Source organism: Nyctereutes procyonoides, unplaced genomic scaffold (assembly GCF_905146905.1).
Source record: "Nyctereutes procyonoides isolate TBG_1078 unplaced genomic scaffold, NYPRO_anot_genome, whole genome shotgun sequence".
Taxonomy (NCBI): Eukaryota; Metazoa; Chordata; class Mammalia; order Carnivora; family Canidae; genus Nyctereutes; species Nyctereutes procyonoides.
This window is the reverse complement of record NW_026575146.1, coordinates 54,215,179-54,238,010: the sequence shown is the minus strand read 5'-3', so window position 1 is coordinate 54,238,010 and position 22,832 is coordinate 54,215,179. Positions and strand designations below refer to the sequence as shown.

The following is a 22,832-nucleotide window of genomic DNA, read 5'->3' as shown; positions in this document are numbered from 1 at the left end:
TATTAATTGTTGTCAGACTTCTTCTATAATCTGCTAACTCAAATCAAGGCTGTCTTTAGTCAGCTAGTTCCCTTCCCTAGCATGTCAAAGCAAGAACAATCCTGTGATTTTATTTTTTTAAAAGATTTTATTTATTTATTCATCAAAGTCACAAAGAGAGAGAGAGAGGCAGAGACACAGGCAGAGGGAGAAGCAGGCTCCATGCAGGGAGCCCAATGTGGGACTCGATCCTCGGTCTCCAGGATCATGTCCTGGGGCGAAGGCAGGTGCTAAACCACTGAGCCACCCAGGGATTCCTAATCCTGTGATTTTAAATACTGTTTGTGGTACTTTTGCATGATGCAAATAAATTCTATATCCTGTTTGCTACCAAAAATAGGCACAGATAATACTGTGTTATTTAAAGTACAATCATGAAGAGTCATGGGACAAGGTAATAAAGGCCTTTCCCACAAAATAGTCTTTTGAGTATTTGAAATCTAAGAAAGTATCCACTTCATCAAATACTTTTTAGAGTATACTTCTGTATTAAAACAATTTAAATAACTGTGAATGCTGTATCCAGCTTAAAACATCTGAAGTGAGGTGAGGCTCAAGGCTAAGAAAACATGGATATAACACTGAAATTATCAAGTAATTTCCTGCTGTATGCCTTCATTTAAAATCCAGGAGAAAAAGCAAATCTAGTTATAATGACTTTAAAAAAAAAAGATTTTATTTATTTGAGAATAGAGAGAGAGGAAAAAGGCATCTCAATGAACAGGGAGCCAGACTTTGGGGCTCAATGCAGGACCTGGGGATCACGACCCGAGCAGAAGGCAGACTGCTTTACCAACTGAGCCACCAGGTGCCCCTGTTATAATGACTTTCATTAAGTCAATTAGTCATTGTTAATAAACTCTAAAGACAAGTGTGACAATTTCTTTGTTTTTGACATTTTTTAAATGTCCTGGACACAAATGACATTTTAAATTCTTTCTACAACTGTAAGTAATCAAATCAGTTGGTTTCAGTGAGACAACAGCTCACACATCCACCCCACTACCACCATCACAGCAATTAAACAGGACCTCCTGGCCGACTGGAGCTGTGGTTCAAACACCAAAACAAACAAAAATAAAATCACATCTTACACCTGTCTTAGGAGATGAAAAGTTTACTTAGAAATTGCAAACATTTAGTAAAGATAAGACATAAACACTATTTTCCATAGTCTACAGAAATATAATAATTTATAGCTGGCTTGGTACATGATCACATGATAAAAACAATATAATGGAAAAAAAAACAATGGTTCATTCTACTTTTCTGCCACTTATAACAACTTAATAAGTGTACCAGTAAGTACTGGAAGACAGATGCACAGGAATATTAGAATCCTAGGGCTGTTTGTTAATAGACATTATAATAATAATAATATAAAAACAAAACAAGTACAGATATACAATTAACATGCAATTTAAGCTATTACTTTGAAGAAACAGGACAGAATTTAGTGAACACATTGAAAAATGTGTTAATAATGTGTTGTTATAATGAGCATATCATGGTATTTTACATGGCATGGAATTTCTTCCTCCTTAATAATGCTTGGCAAGTTGGAACAGATTGAGCTAGTTCTACAGCAAATTTAAAATGAAGACAATGTGGATAATTCTATTAGATACTTTTCTAAGCATACAAAGTAATTTTTAAAGTACCATAATTTCATGCCTACCTGACCACACCATCTCCCAATTTAAAATAAAGTCCTACTCTGTACCCTATGAACCTGCACTGTCCAATATAGCAGCCCTTAGCCACGTGGCTATTTGAGCACTTCTAGCTCACCAGAACTGACATGCACTGTGAGTGCAAAATACACAATGAATTTTAAAAACCTACCATCAGGGCAAAAAAAAAGGGGGGGGGGCAAAATATCTCCATAATTATGTATATTGATTACATACTAAAACGATATTTTTAATATATTGAGTTAATTAAAATAATGTCACTGGTTTCTTTTTTAATGTGCCTGCTAGAAAATTAAGAATTACCTATATGGCTCCCATTTGTTTCTATTGGACAGTGCTAATACAAATAATCTATAGTCATTATATTAGCCTTCAAATTTAGCATCATACTTTAAGCGCTCTGGAGAACTCACTCCCAGAACACCATAGCACCCTCTGCACAGACTTTACCGCAAAATTTATTTTTATCCCTCTCCAAGGTATACATTTTAAATGTAAAAAGAATTCATAAAATATTTAATCCTTAAAAAATGTGAATTAGTACATTGTGAGAGCTAAAAGAACTTTCAATGCAGACTGTTACATGGAAAGAAACGAGTTTAAGAAAAACAGCAGTGCAGAGGGAAGACAATTAGTATCTTCAGTAAAACAAGTTAGCCAAACTTATCTTTAATGCCCAGGATCTGACCTTGCACCACAGATCATATATGTAACTTGTCCATTTAACCACAACCTACGGGAAATCTTAAACAACTACAACTGCAACTTAAATACTCCACTTCTGAAAATCTTCAAGCAATGTAAAGTTCACACACATGGTCAATTTCAATAGCAGACTATTGATGGTATCTGAGAAACTAACCCTTAAAGTCCCACAGTGTTAAATAAAGTAAGCAACTGCTTAGTGTCCAAGGGACTTGGATCTAAAAAGATATTTTTTTAGAGGCTATAAAAAAACAAACCAAAACACTGACCTTTTATCATTTTCTTCCCTCCTCCTTTTTTTAGTTTTTGTAGTAGTGTGTATAAATATCTGGCATATTTATACCACATCATTTTTTATCCTGTCCATCTCAAATACAAGTTAATCTAGCACTCATTTCATCGTCTTCAAGGAACAACACACGTCAAACTAGAATACTGACGGTGGTCTTCACAGTCAGAAATCAGTATCACAGTCAGGGATCAAGAACCTCGCCTCTGTTCCTCACAGCTCAGGTTGGAATGTTTGTTTTTAAACTATTTAAATCTGTTCACATTGGGCAAGCCCTGTCAAAAATGATCTAAAAGCCACAAATTAACAGATTCTGAAACTACTGTTATCATTCATAAAAATTTCTCTCTCATATTAAAGATGTTCTGAGAAAACAAGTATAGGTTATTTAATATAACTTCACATTTTACCACAACTACTTTTAAGACACTGGAAAGCAATCGAGAGTTGGGGAGAACTGAACAGAACCTAAGACAGGTGATACTAGGTTTACCAACACAGAAACTGATCACAGAAGTCTACAGCAGTTCTCTCTCGAGTCCAGCAGCCTATTAAGACATTTACTTACTCACTTTATTAATGTGCCTTGCACAAAAAGATACTGCTTAAATTTTTCCCATCTCCTATCTTCAGAGAATGTTCTACACAAATAGTATTGTTACTGCATGTTACTAAACTCCAGCCTAAATGAGCCTCGTCATTCAAATGATAGAATTTTTCAGTTTCAAACATATATTACTCTAAAAATAGACTCCTCTGTGAAAAGACAACTGTTAGTTTGATGTCAGATCAATAATCAGCTAAATATTTATTGAGCACCTACTAGGACTGTACCTAGTCTACACTCATTCTTTAACTGATAAGGAAAAAACACCTGCTTCAAATGCAAGATGACACTGGTGAGGGAGGGTACTATATGAGCACTTCTAATAGAATGCTGTGTGAGTCAGTATCTGAGTGTGTGGAATTATTCATCCCTAGGACATGAAAACAACTCAGATTTATTACTAATCACTTTATAAAGATAAACATTTGAAGTATGCTGCATAGTACTTTGAGGAAAGTGATAGCCATACAGGAAATTAAGGCTGATTCCCTAAAGGTATGGAAGAAAAGTCAGAATGTCATGGTTCATAAGCATCCAAAGACAAAGTAAATAGTTTACACAAACATCTGGTTAATTTGGGCAAATGGCACTAGCATTAGGTTTCCAACTTTGCTCAAGGGGGCTGATTTAATAAAGAAAACGGTCTTGAAATAGGAGCACTTTAAGCATATACGAAAATAAAAACCCTTTAAGTAAAATTCTCTAAAATCACTATATAAATTCAAGTTCCAAATCTCATTTAGATGTATATACATATAGATATATGAATATGCACACACATGTCTTAAGAGTATCTGAATTTCACTTGAGGTGTGCAGTTGTATCTCTTGCCTGGCATATTTGAATCAAATTGTATATCTTAAGCACAATACCGTGTTTCTCCTGAAGCTAAGAATGTGGGCAATGGTGATGAGATAGTGGTAAGCTAGTTTTAACTCCCTAGCCGTGAACAATTCTGACCCGTGGGATCCCTACAAGGTACAAGGCATTATGCAGTGTGCTGAACACATACAGGGTCTCTTTCAGGGGAACTCAAGTTTTAAGAAGCGAAACAGCTGTCAGTCTGAGCACCAATAGTAATCATTTTCTGAACAGGATTTCCACAAACAAACTGATGTCAGCTAAAACGCCACCTCTGCCAAACGTGGGAAACAATATATTCCAGAAATTGTTTCCACAGAAGACCTGTTTATAAGAGAACATTCATAATAGGGCCATGGGGACTGAAGCAGCGAGATGAGCGATGAGGCAGTCACAGGGCATCTATGAGCTACTGCACTGGTAGCGGTTTATCAAAAATACTGTCTATACTAAAATTTTAAGAGCTAGTAATATATTTAGCATATTTTTGCCTTTTCTTTTTTTGCCACTGCATATAAAATTTTGTCCTAAATTCACTAAATCTTCTACACCCTGAGGAATAACAGATTAATAAAAGAAATGCCAGGGTTAGCTTTGTGGACCAGAGTATTGTCCAAAAAAGCACAACCTCTAGAGAGCTAATATTCTTGGAAGCATAAAGTTTCATCTGCAGACTAAGCTACTGCTCTTTATTTGTTTTTTAGCGAAGAGTTTGGTTTTACAGTGTTAACATGGCCTAACCAGAATATGATGTCCCAAGATGAGAGCCAGAGGCACCCCCTGCAACACACACACACACACATACATACCCCCTAGATCTACAACTGACATAATGGTTTTCTGTCTCCACTATGAACTATGACATATTGCTGCCATTTAGGAATATACTATTCAATAGTCCTCTGGAAAGCACTTTGGAATCTTTAGCTTATAGTTTTATGAAATTACAATGACAAGTTATTTGCTTTCTTGAAATAAGGACCTTAGGTCCCTCCCTTCTCCATACTCATATATATAAAATGCCACATTTTAAATTTCATCTCCGTATTTACTTCTTTTCCTTCAACATGGAATTTGGGAGGGAATTCTTTAAGTCCTTCAAGTGAGGCAAAGGATTCATTTAGAACAATCATATGGCCTTTCTTGTAGGGCACAGCGCCACTGTTTCCCTTGACTTTGGGCTGCCCAGGCTTCCCACTGATTTCTAATTATGCACATGTTCTCTTCTAAATATAATGCCTCCGACACCCAAAAAAGTTAGTTGCCACAGGGAAAGAACGAATTCTTCTTGATAGGGTGCTTAACAATGCTAATTAAGAAATACAAACCAAAGCATCCTACCTACTCATATCAGTATCTCATGAAAGCATACAAACTCCATGGGACCAGGCCTAGCAATTGTCAATACAATGAGTTACAATCAACTGTTTGATAGAACTTCCATCCTTTGTTTTCTACTTAAACATTAAATATAATCTTGCTCCCTCTAGAAGGAAGAAAGGCACTCAAATTAACACAGTATGTTTAGCTTTTTTTTTTTTTTAAAGACACTGTGTGACAAGGAGAATTTTCAGGGTTGATTTTTTTTCCTGCTCACTGCCTTCATGCCACTGAATTTGTCTATACTTTCCTGTGCCTCAATGTACATCTCTGTTAAATAGGAGCATATTAAGAATATTGTCTAGGCATGGGGAGATGGCAGCAAGTCAAGTACCAGGGTTTGCACAGTTCTATTTGAGAGTTACTCACAAGACAAAAGTTGTAAATAATGCTGTTCAGATTTTCTAGAGTATTTTAAACATTTTGAAGTTTTAAAATATAATTTTCTAGTAACAAAATAACTGTAAGCTTACAAAAACTTTCTCCAAAAAAGAAGGGAATATATATTACTTCCTTTTATAACTAAATCTTTAGTATCTTGTGTAATTAAGAGGGACTAAGATAGAGATTACACTGTTGTACAGCAAGAGGCAGTTGTACTCCTCAATTATATTTAGCCCATGGCAGATACCACCTTGTGCTACAGAAAATTATTACTGTTGATTTGTTCTCAACAATATTAAAAGTTCTCTTTATATAATAAGCATGAATTGACATGACCTGAATATATAGAAATCACACAAAGTCTACCATGTATGCTTTCCTAAAAGCTGCTACATCAAGTCCAGGAACTTTTGTTTTCAAATCTGGTGTCACATAAACCCTCATCTGAAGATTTAAATGGTTTTTAGTGAAAACCTGTATAGATTTAATCCTGTTAATAATGAAGTCTTTAATTAAAACTGTACCACAGGACTAGGGGATATGACTGAGAGCCTGGGCCCAGAGTTTCAAAGAGGTAAGAAAATGTTAAAACTAGAAAAGAAAAAAGAAAAAAAAAAAAAAAAACCTAGAAAAGAAAAAGGGGATGTTAATAAGTAACTAATCCTTAAAAAAAAAAACAAAACTCACATAGTTTTAAGAAATACCTAAAAGGTCCACAGTTCAAGCTGGGGAGGAGAAAAGGAGAAGCTTAACATGACTATCCAGTCACAAATACAGATCAACAAGTCTTTGAAATCAAAGAACTTCTTCAAATGCCCCAAAGTGTATCTGGCTCTATTGGCAAGATCTGTCCTCCAATATCATAACCGAACAGAAAGTAGTGTTCTTATGCAAATGAGCTTTGTTCTATGAATTTTTAATATATATTTAAAGTATAGTTAATTCATAATTATAGAGCTGCATTTCTTGGCTGGGACTTAAACAAGGTAGTTAAATGAAGAAAAAAAAATCTAAATTAACTTATTCTATATGTAATAGTTCACTTTACCTGAAGGATCATGAAGCTAGAATACATCATTTATTCACAATCCATTGCTCTAATCCATCAATTTCTCAATCATAACTCATTCTGTCCATTACTCATGATCAATCTTTCCCTTCTTCAGTTAATCATGTATTAATTTGATAAATATTTAATGAGTCCTCACAATGTGCAAGGCACACGGTATAATGTGGGAACACCATATTACCAAAATAGGTATACTTAAAAAAAGAGGGGGTGGGGGAGGAAGGTACTGGTGGAGGTATTTACAGATCTTATTGCTTTTGGTTTGTCAGTAGTATTCTTGATCCACAGGATGGGATGATGGCCTATTATTCTTACAATGAAAGTTTGATGAAATGTGTGTCAATCTAACGTATTTTTTCAACAATGACATATTTATAGAAAAAAAAAAAAGACTAACAAGTCCCTGAAAACAGACACATCCTTTCCACTGCATGAATTCAGTCAAAGAGATGGTATGGCGCTATAGCTAATGAACACTTGAAAAATGCAGATTTTAGAAATAAAGTAGCACACAAAAGTCACAAACAGTAAATATCCTTTAGATATTTGTATTTTTACTCCCTATTCAAAACTTTATTAGGAAGACAAGAAACCAAGATATCTTATAGGACTGATGGCTTCATAAAGGGGCGATTAACGGCCTTAAAACATATGAAGACAGATAATATCAAAGGTGGAGGCTATAAAAAAGTGTGGAGCACTATCAAATTGAGCTGATGTTTCACAGGGTATTGTCTATATTCCCGTCCTGACACTCTCACATCAAAGCATAAGCAGCCCTATTACTTGGGATACTTAGAATGGTGTGTGGAAAAAGGTAATACTGAGTGAGGTCAGGATTTGGCAACATGTATTCAGTGGAATGGGCTGATTCTCTCATGTCCTCTGTGTGTAGTCCTCCCCACCATCCCCTGCAGGTGCTGAAAATCACAAACTAATGGTTTTATCCATAGAGGTCTAGGTAGACCTTGAGGTATTTGATTCAAAATATGCTTTGTACACAAAGGGTCATGGTATTATGTTCATAATGGCAATTGTTTGCTTACCTAAATTCTAAGAAAACTAAAAAATTATAGGTTAATTCTGCCCCAAGAGAGAAGAGCAACTTCTATCTACAAGAGTGGGGCTGAACAATTTTTCTGGTGTTCTTGAGTCTCACCTGACAATTTACTACTTAAAATTATGGTGCCCAAAAGGAACTTATTCTTCCCCAAAGCTTAAGGCAGTGTGCCTAACTCAAGCTCAAGGTTTCCATAATAGAAGATAGGAGAGGTCTGCCTTTCTCTGTCTGTCTGTCCCCTCACCCTACAGGTGACCCAGCAAGTAAAAAGGAAAACAAGAAAAGTCTGGCAGTCACTTACTTTGGCCACTATTACATTCTGCACGCACATAGAACAATAGGCAGTTTCCATCATTAGGGGAACCTTTAGAGGGGCAGTTCATATTAATATTTTGTGTGTGTGTGTGTGTGTGTGTGTGTGTATGTGTGTGTGTGTGTTTAATGGGGTATGAAATTCACTGGAAAGAGGACAGATTATATCATTAATATACATCCTAAAGACAAAGAAAAACATACAAAAGTGAAAGTATCAAAAAATATGGGGTAGATGGGAAAATAAAGAAAAGGTACATGGAAAGGAAAGAACAAACACAGGCCACTTACAAAGGGGAAAATATATTAAGAAAGTAAACATTACCAGGCCCTCTTCCCACCCCGCCTCACAGACCTGAAAAACCCAGCCCTTATTATTGAAAAGATAAGATACAGCTGTGAGGTGGCTACTTTGGTACCTCATCCCTGATAAGCTTAATATCAAAGTCTTTAAGTTGTTTTATTTTTTAAAATAAAGGGTGAAGAACTAACCTTCAAAAGCTATTCTTTCCTCTGGCATTTGCCAGCAAACTTTTAATAATCACTTCATAAAAATTCTGTAGTTTAAATATATCAAGAACTTAAATTTTTAAAAAGAAAGATTTTTATGGATACATCTTCATGCATATTTTTCCCACTTTTCATGGTGAATTTAAAAGAAAAATAGTAATAACTAAAAATGGCATTCCAGGTTTAAAAACAAATGATTTTTATAGGGGCTAACTTGAGTGTTTTTGGCCTATACCAAATTTGAGGTAAAGAGAATCTATCAAAACCAGTAACAAAAATAATTTCCCAGTAATTGCATAAACCCTTAAAATTCATTTTTCTTTTAAAATAACCATTTTAAAATGGATTACACATTGGAAGAAGGTTTTTTATAAAATTCCAATACTTCTGACTTTGGTTATACTGGTCAATAACTTGAGTCAAAAAAGAGAAATGATTTATATTTTCACAAATCCATCTATCTGGCCATTTGATTCTCAATTAGATGGAGTAATTTTGAGCTCGTATTATCCTAAAGCTGAACAACAACATAAATTAAAAAATAAAAACAAAACCACTAGCATATGCAGCAATTGCATAGAGATGGGTAGACATGTTTGTGAACCAGTTAGGCGAGCCGAGTAAGAAGCTTCACGTATAGAAATATAAAGGATAAGAAAAAAAATTAAGACTTACTGTTTAGCAGGAAGAAACTACACAGTTATTTTATCCTCAAAGGAATGCCAGTTCTTAACAAAATAAATAAAATGAAAGATTTACTATGGACTTTTAACCTAAAGATGAAGACCACATAATAGCAAACAGTTCATGCAACTATCTAAGGAAGAAAGGAAAGCAATATTGCACTAAAAAGGGGAACCTCACAGGACTAATCCACCTCTTTCACTGACTCAACGTAACCAGCCACTTCCTGTATGCATTGGCAAACCTGGCCTGTTCTACATTCCGGCAGGTGGACAATACTTGATCGATGAACCTGTGTTCCATTTCCAGGCCGCGGGAGTCTGGAGCTGGGGTCCGCTTCAGGCGTTTAGTTTCCTGGGAATAGCCTTGCTTGCTACAGTCATTCAGCCCATCCACCTCCATGGCCTGAGACACGTGTGTGCCTGTTGGAGTGAGGTGTGAGTCACTCAGAGTCCCCCCAGGGCCGTCTGCAGGTGATAGCTGGGTCACGCTATGAGGAAACCTGCCACTTAAGTGGTGCTGAAGGTAGAAAACGTGCCGCCTGTGAAAGAGGAGGGAGGAGAAGAATAGAACACAGAGAAGAAAAATGGTATCAGGAAGTCAAGCTTTTCAGGGAAAGCAACAGTAAGTTGACAATTTCAAAACATAAAGTACTCAGGATGCTGCCCCTGCTTGGTGACCAGAGTTACCTGGAGTGGGGAGGAGGAACAATTATGCTGAAGTCTCTACGTATTCAGATCAGAGTCTTACGAGTTCAGGTTACTGGACTGTTTGTGAGAAAGAACACTACATATGACTCCAAAGGTTTTTTAACACCATTAACTGAGATGATGACAATCACTTAGAATTATTTTTTTGTAGCTACAATATAAAATTATAAATAGTTCTTAGCCCAATTTCTGCTATAAAAAACCAAAACAGAACCAAAATTAACTTCACTTATACCCTAAACCAGAAGTGACTCAGGAACAAAGGAATTAAACAGCTCCACGAAAGGCTTAGTCCATAGCCTCTATCGAGCATTTTCTTTAATAAGGACAGGTATTATCTGAACTTTCCCCCAAAAACCCTCACTAGAGTCTCATTAAATATCTACATGCAGTAGGGATGTGCTGGGCTCTGAGCAAAGCATTTAAAAGACATAGCTCTTATCCTTCCTCTAAGGAGAGTTTTCCTGTCCTTCGACTCATCTAGAGTTATTTGTTAAGAATGTAGATTGAGGTGCCTAATTTCCAAAAATTTTGACTCTGTGGGGTGCACATCTACTGTACACAATTGGTAAACTACATATATTTTAGGCTGTTCTTTCTCATTATTTGTATTAGCAACTCTAAGCCCCTGAAAGATAATTCTGATCATTTTCATATAATTTACTCATTTTATAGAGGATAAAACTTAAAAGACAGATAAGGTATGAAGGGCAATGACTCAATAGGAGAAAACTGGCCTGTATAATAATACATAGGTCATCCCAACTGTTGCTTTTCCCCATGCCCCAACCCAAACTTCAATTAATCTTTATACAAAGCTTCTACTCTGTTAACCTAGGTCTCTCTTAAACACAAATATAATTTTAAAAATTCCTCAGCCTTGCTACTGATGTACCTAAATACAAAATAGCAACAAAAATCAGTAACACTAAAACAACATGGAAGTTAAGATCTATCTTCTCTCTAGAAAATGTGGAATAAGAGTGTCTTATTTTTACGAGAAAGAGAAATTTTTTTATGAAGGTGCCAAAGAGGGGAGATAGTCTTCATCTTCTAAGTATATGTAGCACAGAATAGCAGCTGAACATAGCTCCTCAAATAGCCTACAAGAAAGACTAGACTGGCAAAAGGGGACAAATCTCAACAACTTTAAAAATATATAAACATTTATAATGTCTAGCTCCTGCTTGGCACAGGCAAGTCCTTTGTTTACAAACAGAATCCTAAAATCTGAAGTAGAATCCATATTTATAGAGATTGGAGGTGCCTCAAAAAAGAACCAATCAGGGGGTTCCCATACCTGGACTTAATTCCAACAGGACACTTACTTTGTTGTGAAATGTACTCAGAACTCAGGTTATGAGGTTGCTAATTTCTTTCACTCTTTCCTAATAATTCTGTCTTGCTCCCAAATGCACACTTTAAAAAAAACAAAAAGTGTCAAGAGCTTATACTTAAGGAAAGTTAATTTGCAGTCCATCAATAAGCTTAACTTTTCTCAAGGTCTAATCGATGGTCTGATCAATGGTCGACTCTGCATCAAATTTACTTGTTAAGCCTTTTCATTGTTTTATAAAGACCAGATGGCAGTGCTCCAGCCCAGATATACTATAAATATCAGAATCTCCAACAAGGAAGTCTAGAAAATTTTGTTTTCAGTTTGGAAGTAACATAGGCTATTCTGCTGGACAGTCAAATTGAATACCATCAACCAAAGTATTAGGCAAAGATCTGCGTGAGCAACCTCATATTGAAGATCATTAGGAGGAGGATACAGAAACTCCTCTGAACTCTGGCAAAGCTCCACAATCAGATTACCACATTTACCTGAGCGGGCAGTCGTTAAGATGTAAGACCTTCTACAACTCTCATAAAATCATGGAGTTCCATGCAGAAAATGGATTTTCCCTCCTCTTACCTATGACACCAAAGGGTTTCATGTCCTGGGTAGGAATCAATAAGATCAGTGCTGAATTCAACTTCTTCTTCTAGAAGATGGGGAAGATTTATCCTTGCTTCCTCTGTTGAAGCTGCTTCTTCTTCATCTTTTGGGTGAACTAGAGCTGGGTCACTTCTCAAAGGGCCTTGCTCCAATACAGAACCATCTATCACAGTTTGGCTAATCAAAGACTTTAACAAAAACTGGCGGTAGTGAAATCCGCTGTGGTCTGAAACATGCATGGATGCCCAGTGTTTAGTAGAAGACAGTTCATCAAGAAGAATCTTGTAGGAAGAAAAAAGGGTAAGTGAGAAGAGGAACTGCCAAAGAATTTCCTTCTCCATTCATTAATACCTTGGATTTCTCTTTGATTTGTTCCTTTTTTTTTTTTTTTCTCCTGGTAACACTGTTCCTACCAATATTTTGTATACAATGTCCAACACAGTGCTGTTACTTAGTGGAAGCCCGGTAAAGGCTAGTTTCCCCTTTCCCTGAAAATAATAAGAGGTTATATATATATATTTATATATACCACAGAATTTAAGGACTTATTTGTCATTCTTTCCCTGAACCTTGATCAATCACATTCTGATTAGCACACACACAGAAAACCAAATTTCAAAATAATGGTGAACATCAGGGTGTCTATTTACAAGAATGCTGATGTGGAAGAGAAAATATAAATTTAAATTCAGAGGTTACTTTAATGTAAACTTCAACATTTAAAAAACAATACCTAACTTATTATTTGTTAAACACTCAACTCAATGTAGTTATTTGTTCTTCACTATAAGTGCCATGAGGGCAGAGACCATGAGAGTTTTGTTCACTACCTAATTCTAAGGATTTAGTACAAAAAAGATGCATAAATAACAGGGATTTTCAAGAGCACATGATTTTTCACGATTCATCTCACACTCAACATCAATGATAAGGGATCCCTGGGTGGCGCAGCGGTTTGGCGCCTGCCTTTGGCCCAGGGCGTGATCCTGGAGACGCGGGATCGAATCCCACGTCAGGCTCCCGGTGCATGGAGCCTGCTTCTCCCTCTGCCTGTGTCTCTGCCTCTCTCTCTCTCTGTAGGACTATCGTAAATAAATAAAAAATAAAAATAAAAATAAAAAAACATCAATGATAAATGATTTTTAAGTAGATGAGACAAAATTCTGCAGTGAATTGTCTTTGTATTATACATATACTGTATGTATTAGCACATATATAGATTTTCAACAACCTCAATTTAATTCCTTTAAAAATTGGGGGGATCCCTGGGTGGCGCAGCGGTTTAGCGCCTGCCTTTGGCCCAGGGCGCGATCCTGGAGACCCAGGATCGAATCCCACGTCGGGCTCCTGGTGCATGGAGCCTGCTTCTCCCTCTGCCTATGTCTCTGCCTCTCTCTCTCTCTCTCTGTGACTATCATAAATAAATAAAAATTAAAAAAATAAAATAAAATAAAATAAAAATTGGGGATCCCTGGGTGGCTCAGCGGTTTAGCGCCTGCCTTTGGCCCAGGGCACGATCCTGGAGTCTCGGGATCGAGTCCCGCGTCGGGCTCCCGGCATGGAGCTTCCTTCTCCCTCCTCCTGGGTCTCTGCCTCTCTCTCTCTCTCTCTCTCTCTATCAAAAATAAATAAATAAATAAATCTTTAAAAAAAAATTCCTTTAAAAATTTTCCTCAGACGTTTTAGGAGAAAAAATTCATTGTATTCTTACCCTTTGATATATTTAAAAGGCATACTAAATGAGAAAAGAAACTTCAAGAGGAATTCAGGGCATTTTTTATTAGAATCAAAAGGTACAGAGATACAAACAATGATTTTTTTTAAAAAAAAAGACTGCAATTACTTTTAAAGTGATCTTATATAACGTACTGACAGAATCAATGACCTACATATAACTTATATACCATCATTCTTTTTTAACATTCCATGTAAAAAAATGAAATAAGTGAATAAGTACAAGAAAACTACAGAAGCAGGGCTATCCACAGAAGGATAACAGGTTAAAATTAAACACTACTGAAAATGCTCATTCCTGTCTGTACGTGTCATCCTTCCTATAAATTAAAAAAATCAGTTATTTTGATTATGAAAAGAATATAAAATGATCATTTGAGAAAATTCCCAAAATACAGAATACCGAAAAGCAAAAAGAATCACCCATTATCCAAAGGCCAGAGAGAACTACTCTTAACATTTTGGCCAATTGCCAATCTTTCAGCTTTTTTCTATGCATGCATGTGTGCAGTTTACTTGTAACACAAATTTGGGATGCTCTTTTATACTCATTTTATTCACTTAAATTATGTGCACGTACCCATATCATTAAATATTACTCTATAACTTTAAACTTTTGTATATTTCATCCCAAAGATTCTCACTCTTTAACCATTCATTCATTTGGTTTCTACTCTTGTATAAGTAACACTCATGAATGCACATATGTAAAGTCAATGTGCACAGCTTATTTATTTAGGAAAAATTTCTAAAAGTTTATTAACTGGAATGCTGAAAAATATTTTGTAAAGTTCTTGATGCATATTGTCAAAGAGCCCTTCAGAAGGGCTGTATAATTTATATTCCTACTGGAAGAACATGTTCAACATTTTCTAAATTTCTTAGTACCTTAATCTTCACTAATTTAATAAATGGAAAATCATGTCATTGTAATTTGCATTTTTTATCATTAAAGCTAAATAACTTTTCTTATTCTCTTATTTTTCCTGTTTCTTCTTATACAAATGCCTATTTTGCCTAGTGCTCTTCTTTTATAACTGCCTAATTTACTATTTGTGATAGTCATTAATTTCTCTTATGGATCTGTAAGAGATCTTTATAAAGATATTAAGCCCCTATGTTGCAAATATTTTTCTCAATATATTACTACAATTAATTTTTAAATTCCGTTTTTCTCTTCAGGTATGTTTCTATTCCATTTAGAGTTCAGTTTGATATAGAAGATTAAAACCTAACAATTATTTTCTAAAAGGTTACTCAATCTTATCAGCATCACAAATTGAACAAAGAATCCTTTCTCCAATTATGGGAAATGCCGTATTTATCATCAATGAAATCTGTACACATTATGTATTGGGGATTTGCTTCTGGGCTTCAGATTTTCCATTACTGTTTTTATTTTTGAGCCAGTACCACAGATGACTGTCTTTATAAACATTTATTTATTTTTTTTATAAACATTTAGATATATATACTGGCATATAATATTCCTCATTTTAATTTTTTTCCAACAATCTTTTAGCTACTCTTAAAATTTATTCTAATATACTTTAGAAAAAAAAATAAACTGGTGGTTTTTAGTATATTCACAGACTTATGTAGCCATCACTACTGTCTAATTTCAGATGAAACAACTCTTATTCCTATTAGGAGTCCCCTAAATCTCCATCCCTGCCAGCCTCTGGCACCCACTAATCCACTCTGCCTATTCTGAATGTCATATAAATGGAATTATAGGATATGTGGACTTCTTTCCATCAGCATGTTTTCAAGGTTCATCCTTGTATCAGGACTTCATTCCTCTTTTTTTTTTTAAAAAAAAGATTTTATTTATTTATTCATGACAGACAGAGAAAGAGACGCAGAAGGAGAAGCAGGCTCCATGATGGGAGCCCGACGTGGGACTCGATCCTTGGACCCCAGGATCACGCGTTGGGCCAAAGGCAGACGCTGAACCACTGAGCCACTCAAGGATTCCCCCGTTCATTCCTCTTTTATGGCCAAATAGTATTCCATTGTATGGATATACCACATTGTATTTATCTACTCTTGGGAAATTGGATGTTTGAGGATTTTTTTTTTTTTTGGCTATTATAAAATATATTGCTGTAAACATTGCTGTAGCCAATAACCAGGGAGGAAATTGAAGCAGTCATCAAAAACCTCCCAAGACACAAAAGTCCAGGGCCAAATGGCTTCCCAGGCGAATTCTATCAAACATTTAAAGATGAAACAATACCTACTCTACTAAAGCTGTTCGAGAAGATAGAAAGGGATGGAATACTTCCAAACTCATTCTATGAGGTCAGCATCACCTTAATTCCAAAACCAGACAAAGACCCCACCAAAAACGAGAATTATAGACCAATCTCCCTGATGAACACAGATGCAAAAATTCTCAACAAGATACTAGCCAATAGGATCCAACAGTACATTAAGATTATTCACCATGACCAAGTGGGATTTATCCCTGGGATGCAAGGCTCAGAAAGCAATCAACGTGATAGATCATATCAACAAGAGAAAAAAACAAGAACCATATGATCCTCTCAATAGATGCAGAGAAAGGATTTGACAAAATACATTCCTGATCAAAAACTCTTCAGAGTGTAGGGATAGAGGGAACATTCTCAGCATCTTAAAAGCCATCTACGAAAAGCCCACAGCAAATATCATTCTCGATGGGGAAACACTGGGAGCCTTTCCCCTAAGATCAGGAACACGACAAGGAGGTCCAGTCTCACCATCTCTCAACACTGTACTAGAAGTCCTAGGCTCAGCAATCAGGCAACAAAAAGACATTAAAGGCATTCAAATTGGCAAAGAAGAAGTCAAACTCTCCCTCTTCGCCGATGACATGATACTCTACATAGAAAACCCAAAAGCCTCCACCCCAAGATTGCTAGAACTCATACAGCAATTTGGTAGCGTGGCAGGATACAAAATCAATGCCCAGAAATCAATGGCATTTCTATACACTAACAATGAGACTGAAGAAAGAGAAATTAAGGAGTCAATCCCATTTACAATTGCACCCAAAGCATAAGATACCTAGGAATAAACCTAACCAAAGAGGTAAAGGATCTATACCCTAAAAACTATAGAACACTTCTGAAAGAAATTGAGGAAGACACAAAGAGATGGAAAAATATTCCATGCTCATGGATTGGCAGAATTAATATTGTGAAAATGTCAATGCTACCCAGGGCAATTTACACATTCAATGCAATCCCTATCAAAATACCATGGACTTTCTTCAGAGACTTAGAACAAATTATTTTAAGATTTGTGTGGAATCAGAAAAGACCCCGAATAGCCAGGGGAATTTTAAAAAAGAAAACCATATCTGGGGGCATCACAATGCCAGATTTCAGGTTGTACTACAAAGCTGTGGTCATCAAGACAGTGTGGTGGTAGTGGCACAAAAACAGACACATAGATCAATGGAACAGAATAGAGAACCCAGAAATGGGCCCTCAACTCTATGGGCAACTAATATTCAACAAAGCAGGAAAGACCATCCACTGGAAAAAGGACAGTCTCTTCAATAAATGGTGCTGGGAAAATTCTTCTGCCACATGCAAAAGAATGAAACTAGACCATTCTCTTATACCAGGCACAAAGATAAACTCAAAATGGATGAAAGATCTAAATGTGAGACAAGAATCCATCAAAATCCTAGAGGAGAACACAGGCAACACCCTTTTGAACTTGGCCACAGCAACTTCTTGCAAGTACATCTATGAAGGCAAGGGAAACAAAAGCAAAAATGAACTATTGGGACTTCATCAAGATAAAAAACAAAACTAAAAGACAAATATAGAATGGGAGAAGATATTTGCAAATGACCTATCAGATAAAGGGCTAGTATCCAAGATCTATAAATAACTTCTTAAACTCAATAGCAAAGAAACAAACAATCCAATCATGAAATGGGCAAAAGACATGAGCAGAAATTTCATGAAAGACGACATAGACATGGCCAACAAGCATATGAGAAAATGCTCTGCATCACTTGCCATCAGGGAAATACAAATCAAAACCACAATGAGATACCACCCCACACCTGTGACAATGGTGAAAGTTAACAAGACAGGAAACAACAAATGTTGGAGAGGATGTGGAGAAAGGGGTACCCTCTTGCACTGTTGGTGGGAATGTGAACTGTACAGCCACTCTGGAAAACTGTGCGGGGGCTCCTAAAAGAGTTAAAAATAGAACTGCCCTACAACCAGCAATTGCACTACTGGGAATTTACCCCAGAGATACAGATGCAGTGAAAAACCAAGACACCTGCACCCCAATGTTTACAGCAGCAATGTCCACAATAGCCAAACTATGGAAGGAGCCTCGGTGTCCATCGAAAGATGAATGGATAAAGAAGATGTGGTATATGTATAAAATGGAATATTGCTCAGCCATTAGAAACGACAAATACCCACCATTTGCTTCGACATGGATGGAACTGGAGGGTATTATGCTGCGTTCAATCAGAGAAAGACAAACATTATATGGTTTCATTCATTCGGGGAATATAAAAAATAGTGAAAGCGATTAAAGGGGAAAGGAGAGAAAATGAGTGGGAAATATCAGTGAGGGTGATGGAACATGAGAGACACCTAACTCTGGGAAAGGAACAAGGGGTGGCGGAATGGGAGGTGGGCAGGGGGTTGGGGTGACTGGGTGACGGGCACTGAGGGGGGCACTTGATGGGATGAGCCCTGAGTGTTATGCTTTATATTGGCAAATTGAACTCCAAAAAAATATATACAAAAAAAAAAAAAAAAAAACTTGCTGTAACAAGTTTTCCATTCTTTGGAAGTTTATATATGTGCTTAAGTGTGGAACTATAGGGTCACATGTGGTAATTCTACGTTTAAAATTTTGAGGAAATGTCAAACTGTTTTCCACAGTGCCTGCACAATTTCACATTTCTACCAGCCACGTATAAGCGCTCCAATTTCACTACATCCTTGTCAGCACTTTTAACTTGTTTTTCATTTCAGCCATCCTACTTGGTATGAAATGCTATCTCACTGATTTGCATTTCCCTGAAGTTGAACATCTTTTCATGTCTTTATTGGCCATCTGTATGTCTTTTTTTTTTTTTTTTTTTTTTTTTTGCGAAAATGACCCTATGTGCTTTCTCAGGTGATATGCCATATCAACTTTTAATTGGCTAGTAGTAATAAACTCTGTTCAACTGTGAATCTATCCTCACCTCGACCCTCCCCAATGAGACTACTCTAAAATTTACTTAAATGTCTACTTAAAAGACACAATCATCAGAGAAAACAAAACAAAAAATGAAAATTTCATTAATTCCATCCTTTAGCACTGTTCACAGTCTTGTTTTTTTTTTTTCTGACTTGTAAACGCATACATGTTCATTATGGAAAATACTAGCCAATATATCTGTAACAGCACTGTGTGTTTATATATATGTTGAGTAGTTAAAATATGCCAAGCACTGTTCCAAAAACTTTAAAATCTCATTTAGAGCTAATAATATATTTAAAAATTATATTAGGACCATATCACAGTTAGTTTTATAGATCCTTATCCTATAGTGAACATTTTTCTTTAAATTATCTTCCAAAATATAATTTTTAGTAGCAACAAAATACTCAAATTCATGATGAACTGCAATGTAACTCATCTGTTATTATGTGGGGGGGGGGGGTTCTAGTTTTCCACTATTGTAAACAGTATTTTTACGTATCAAACTTTTATGTTTAATAGCTGTGTTTATTGAATACTTAGTATGAGCACTTGAGATAGCCACTTTATGATAGCCACTTTACGTGGATTTTCCCATTTAATTCATATCACTCACCGAGGTAAGAATTATCACCATCCCCATTTTACACATGAGGACTGAAGGTTAGTGAGACTAAGAAACTTCTCCAAGGCCACAAACCAAACTGGTAGTACAGTCAGAATTCACATTAGGTATGTCTGACCAGTGAGTGGAGCCTTCAATTACTACACCATTGTACTGTATATCCCCTGGCTTTTCTTTAGGATGAATTCCTCTAGGCAGTACAGCTAGATCACAACAAACACACCTTTTCTGGGTGAAACCTGAGAAGTGCTGCCATGTTGCCCTTCAGTAAGATTACACCAATTTCTACAATGCTGGTTTTCCTTCCCTTATCCATGCTGGATACCAGGACTTTAAAAAAATAACTTTTGGGGCACCTGGGTGGCTCAGCGAGTTGAGTGTCTGCCTTTGGCTCAGGTCATGATCTCGGGGTCCTGGGATCGAGCCCCGGGTCAGGCTCCCTGCTTAGTGGGGAGTCTGCTTGTCCCTCTCCCTCTGCTTTAGACCAGTGATACTTCTGCGATTACTTTCTCTAATAGACAAAGCGTAGTAGGGCACGATCTCCTAACTGGGCCCAGGGGCTTCTAAGAACAGAAAGGGGATTTTGCAATTTCAGTACTCTTCACTGAGAGAGCTGCAATAGCAATGGGGACAAGAAGTGCATGGCGTTCAACCAAGGGCAGAGCATAGCAGGTGAACAACATCACTATGTAAGCCTAGGAGTAGACCCAGGCAGCTGAGTCAACACACCACTAATGAATTGTCATCTTCAACATCGAATAGTCTCAAGAAACTAAGAATTTCACCATGGCCCTGTGTTCCTGATTTTATGGGAATGCCACTTTTAAAAGTCCACATCAAAGCTGCAAGTTTCTGAAGACCTCTCAGACCACCTGGACTCTGCCTTTCTCTTTGTCCTCAACGCTCCTCATGCCCCTCCCTATCCCCTACACACTATCAAGTTGTGGAGCTGAGATGACCAAACTCCACAGGGACTCCCTATCTCCCACATCCCACCAGATGACTTGTACTTGTTCTTCTGGACTCCACACAATATAACAACCTTCCTCAAAGCCTTCCATTGAGTCCAGCCTCGATGAAAAGCCATTTCTGTGTGCTTCCCTCAGCTCCTGCAAGCAACAAACTGCTTTGAAAGTGTTAGTAATCTGTTTCCTGAACTAGATTTTCAATTTGTTGAGAGCAATCTCTTTATCATTGTGCCACACCCAGAATATAGGGCAGAGTCTGGGAATCAAAGAGTTTTGGTACTTCTTCATGAATAAATTATTCTCAGTTGATCTAGCAAACTAGGAGCCAGTTTCACCTAAATCTCCTATCTAGGAGGAACAGAGAAAGGAATGAAAATTCAGTGAGCTTCTATTAGGTGCCCAGGACTTCACATACATAAGCTCAAATCATTCGCACGAGAATCCACTGCGGCAGGCAGAACTGGTAGTTCCCAGATGAAACATTTAAAACCTTTCTTTCCACATAAAGCTAGTAGGGCCAAACTCTGAAGCCAGGTCAGTAGGATTGTCTTTGCTCTTTCCAGGGGCCTCCCCTCCTGAAACATAAAGCTAATGTAAACTGGAAAGGAAGGCTACTTTTCCAGGACAATTGGCTTCAAATTCCCTAGAAATGAAAACTCCTCTTTATCCTGGAGGAATCTCTGGCTAGGACACAGAGGACGGGAGAGAGCCTAGAAAGGGGCCTGGAAGAAGGGGCTGGGGAGCAAAACTAAGAAAATGCTTCCCTACTAATTAATCTGAAAGTACCACTTGAGGTATTTTGGCCCCTTTAATTTGTCTGAAGCTGGAGTGGCTTTCAGAGGGATACCATACATTCCTACTAGCACCGAAACATAAGAGGTGAAGAAAAACACAGAGGAGCTATAGTATAAGAAGGAGCAAAAGGATACCTGGTTCTTATACTGATGCATAAGTGATGCAAACGTGGCTAAGTCTAAGCCATTAAAATTCTCTAGAAACTTCAGTCTCTATATTTCTGAACTAAAGGGACTAGGCTATAACAGCCTCCAAAATGGCTCTGAATCCAGATAACCCTCTGAGCCCCATGAGAAGTACTGATCTTGAATCCTACCCTCTCCTGGATTTAGTAGGCCTGGAGTGGGACTCAGAAATCCTAGGGTAATTTACAGATGCAGGGAGGTTTGGGAACACCAGGTGAGCTCTTCTCTTCCTTCCCCAGGAGAGGAGAGGGTGAGAAGGCAGCCAGCTGATTCAGTACATTAGGTCACATAAGAGACCACCAAGAAAGAACATCTCCAATTGTGTAAGACCTAATAATCCCTTCCTTTTCAGGGCAAAATGAATTATGCTCAGTCTTCTTACTGCTTAAACTTGCTTTTGTTCTCTACCAATGTCCTAACCTCAACAGCGCCGGAAACTGTGCTGGTGGGGAATGCACACTTTCTTTTAATTGCCAGGGTTCCCTTGAAGGTATCAGCTGCTAGACCCTCCCCAGGCTGCTAGGCCATTAATTCTTCTGCTTTCCTCCTTAAAAGCTCCTCTGAGGAAGAGCTCCTACCAGAAGACTGAAAGGGCAGACAGGGAGTTGCCTAGGGAGATGAAAAGTGGCCTTACCTTGACATCTAGCTTGGCCAGGTGCTGTAGAACCCAGATGCGATGGGACCAGGCATTATAGTTGCTTGGGTATCTCCCTGCCGCTTCACCACAGACCTCCAGCTCTTCTCGTATTAGTCTCTGTGTCCTTTCTGCAGGAATTGTCCCCAAGTTTCCTTTCATCATAAAGGAAGGCAAAGAGGTTTCCTGAATTAGCTGCTGTAGCACCCATCGCCTGTTAAGGTACCCGTGGGAATAAGAAAGAGGAAAGAACATAAAGCAGAGAGGAAAACAATTAGTTTTCTTTGGTCTTAATCTCCATTCATAAAATGCAAAATAATCCCGGTCCATGGGCCCAATTTTAGGGGGAATAGGATTATTCTGCTGTTTTGTTCTTAAAGATGTAATTAACTTCAGCACCATGGATGGGGAGGAGGGGGAAGAAA

General features: G+C 37.3%; 1 protein-coding gene across 2 annotated transcripts in view; it reads right to left on the bottom strand.

The window, feature by feature from the left end:
* Nucleotides 1–1,215: 1,215 nt before the first annotated feature.
* PTAR1 (protein prenyltransferase alpha subunit repeat containing 1) overlaps nucleotides 1,216–22,832 on the bottom strand; it is a 53,177-nt gene continuing 31,560 nt past the window's right edge. For both annotated transcript variants that reach the window (XM_055311094.1, XM_055311095.1), the window contains exons 5-7: nucleotides 22,408–22,621; nucleotides 12,223–12,527; nucleotides 1,216–10,135 (exon numbers count right to left, since the gene is read on the bottom strand). In XM_055311094.1, coding sequence (XP_055167069.1) covers nucleotides 9,793–10,135; nucleotides 12,223–12,527; nucleotides 22,408–22,621 — 862 coding nt within the window. In that variant the 3' untranslated portion in view covers nucleotides 1,216–9,792. The remainder of the gene's footprint in view (nucleotides 10,136–12,222; nucleotides 12,528–22,407; nucleotides 22,622–22,832) is intronic.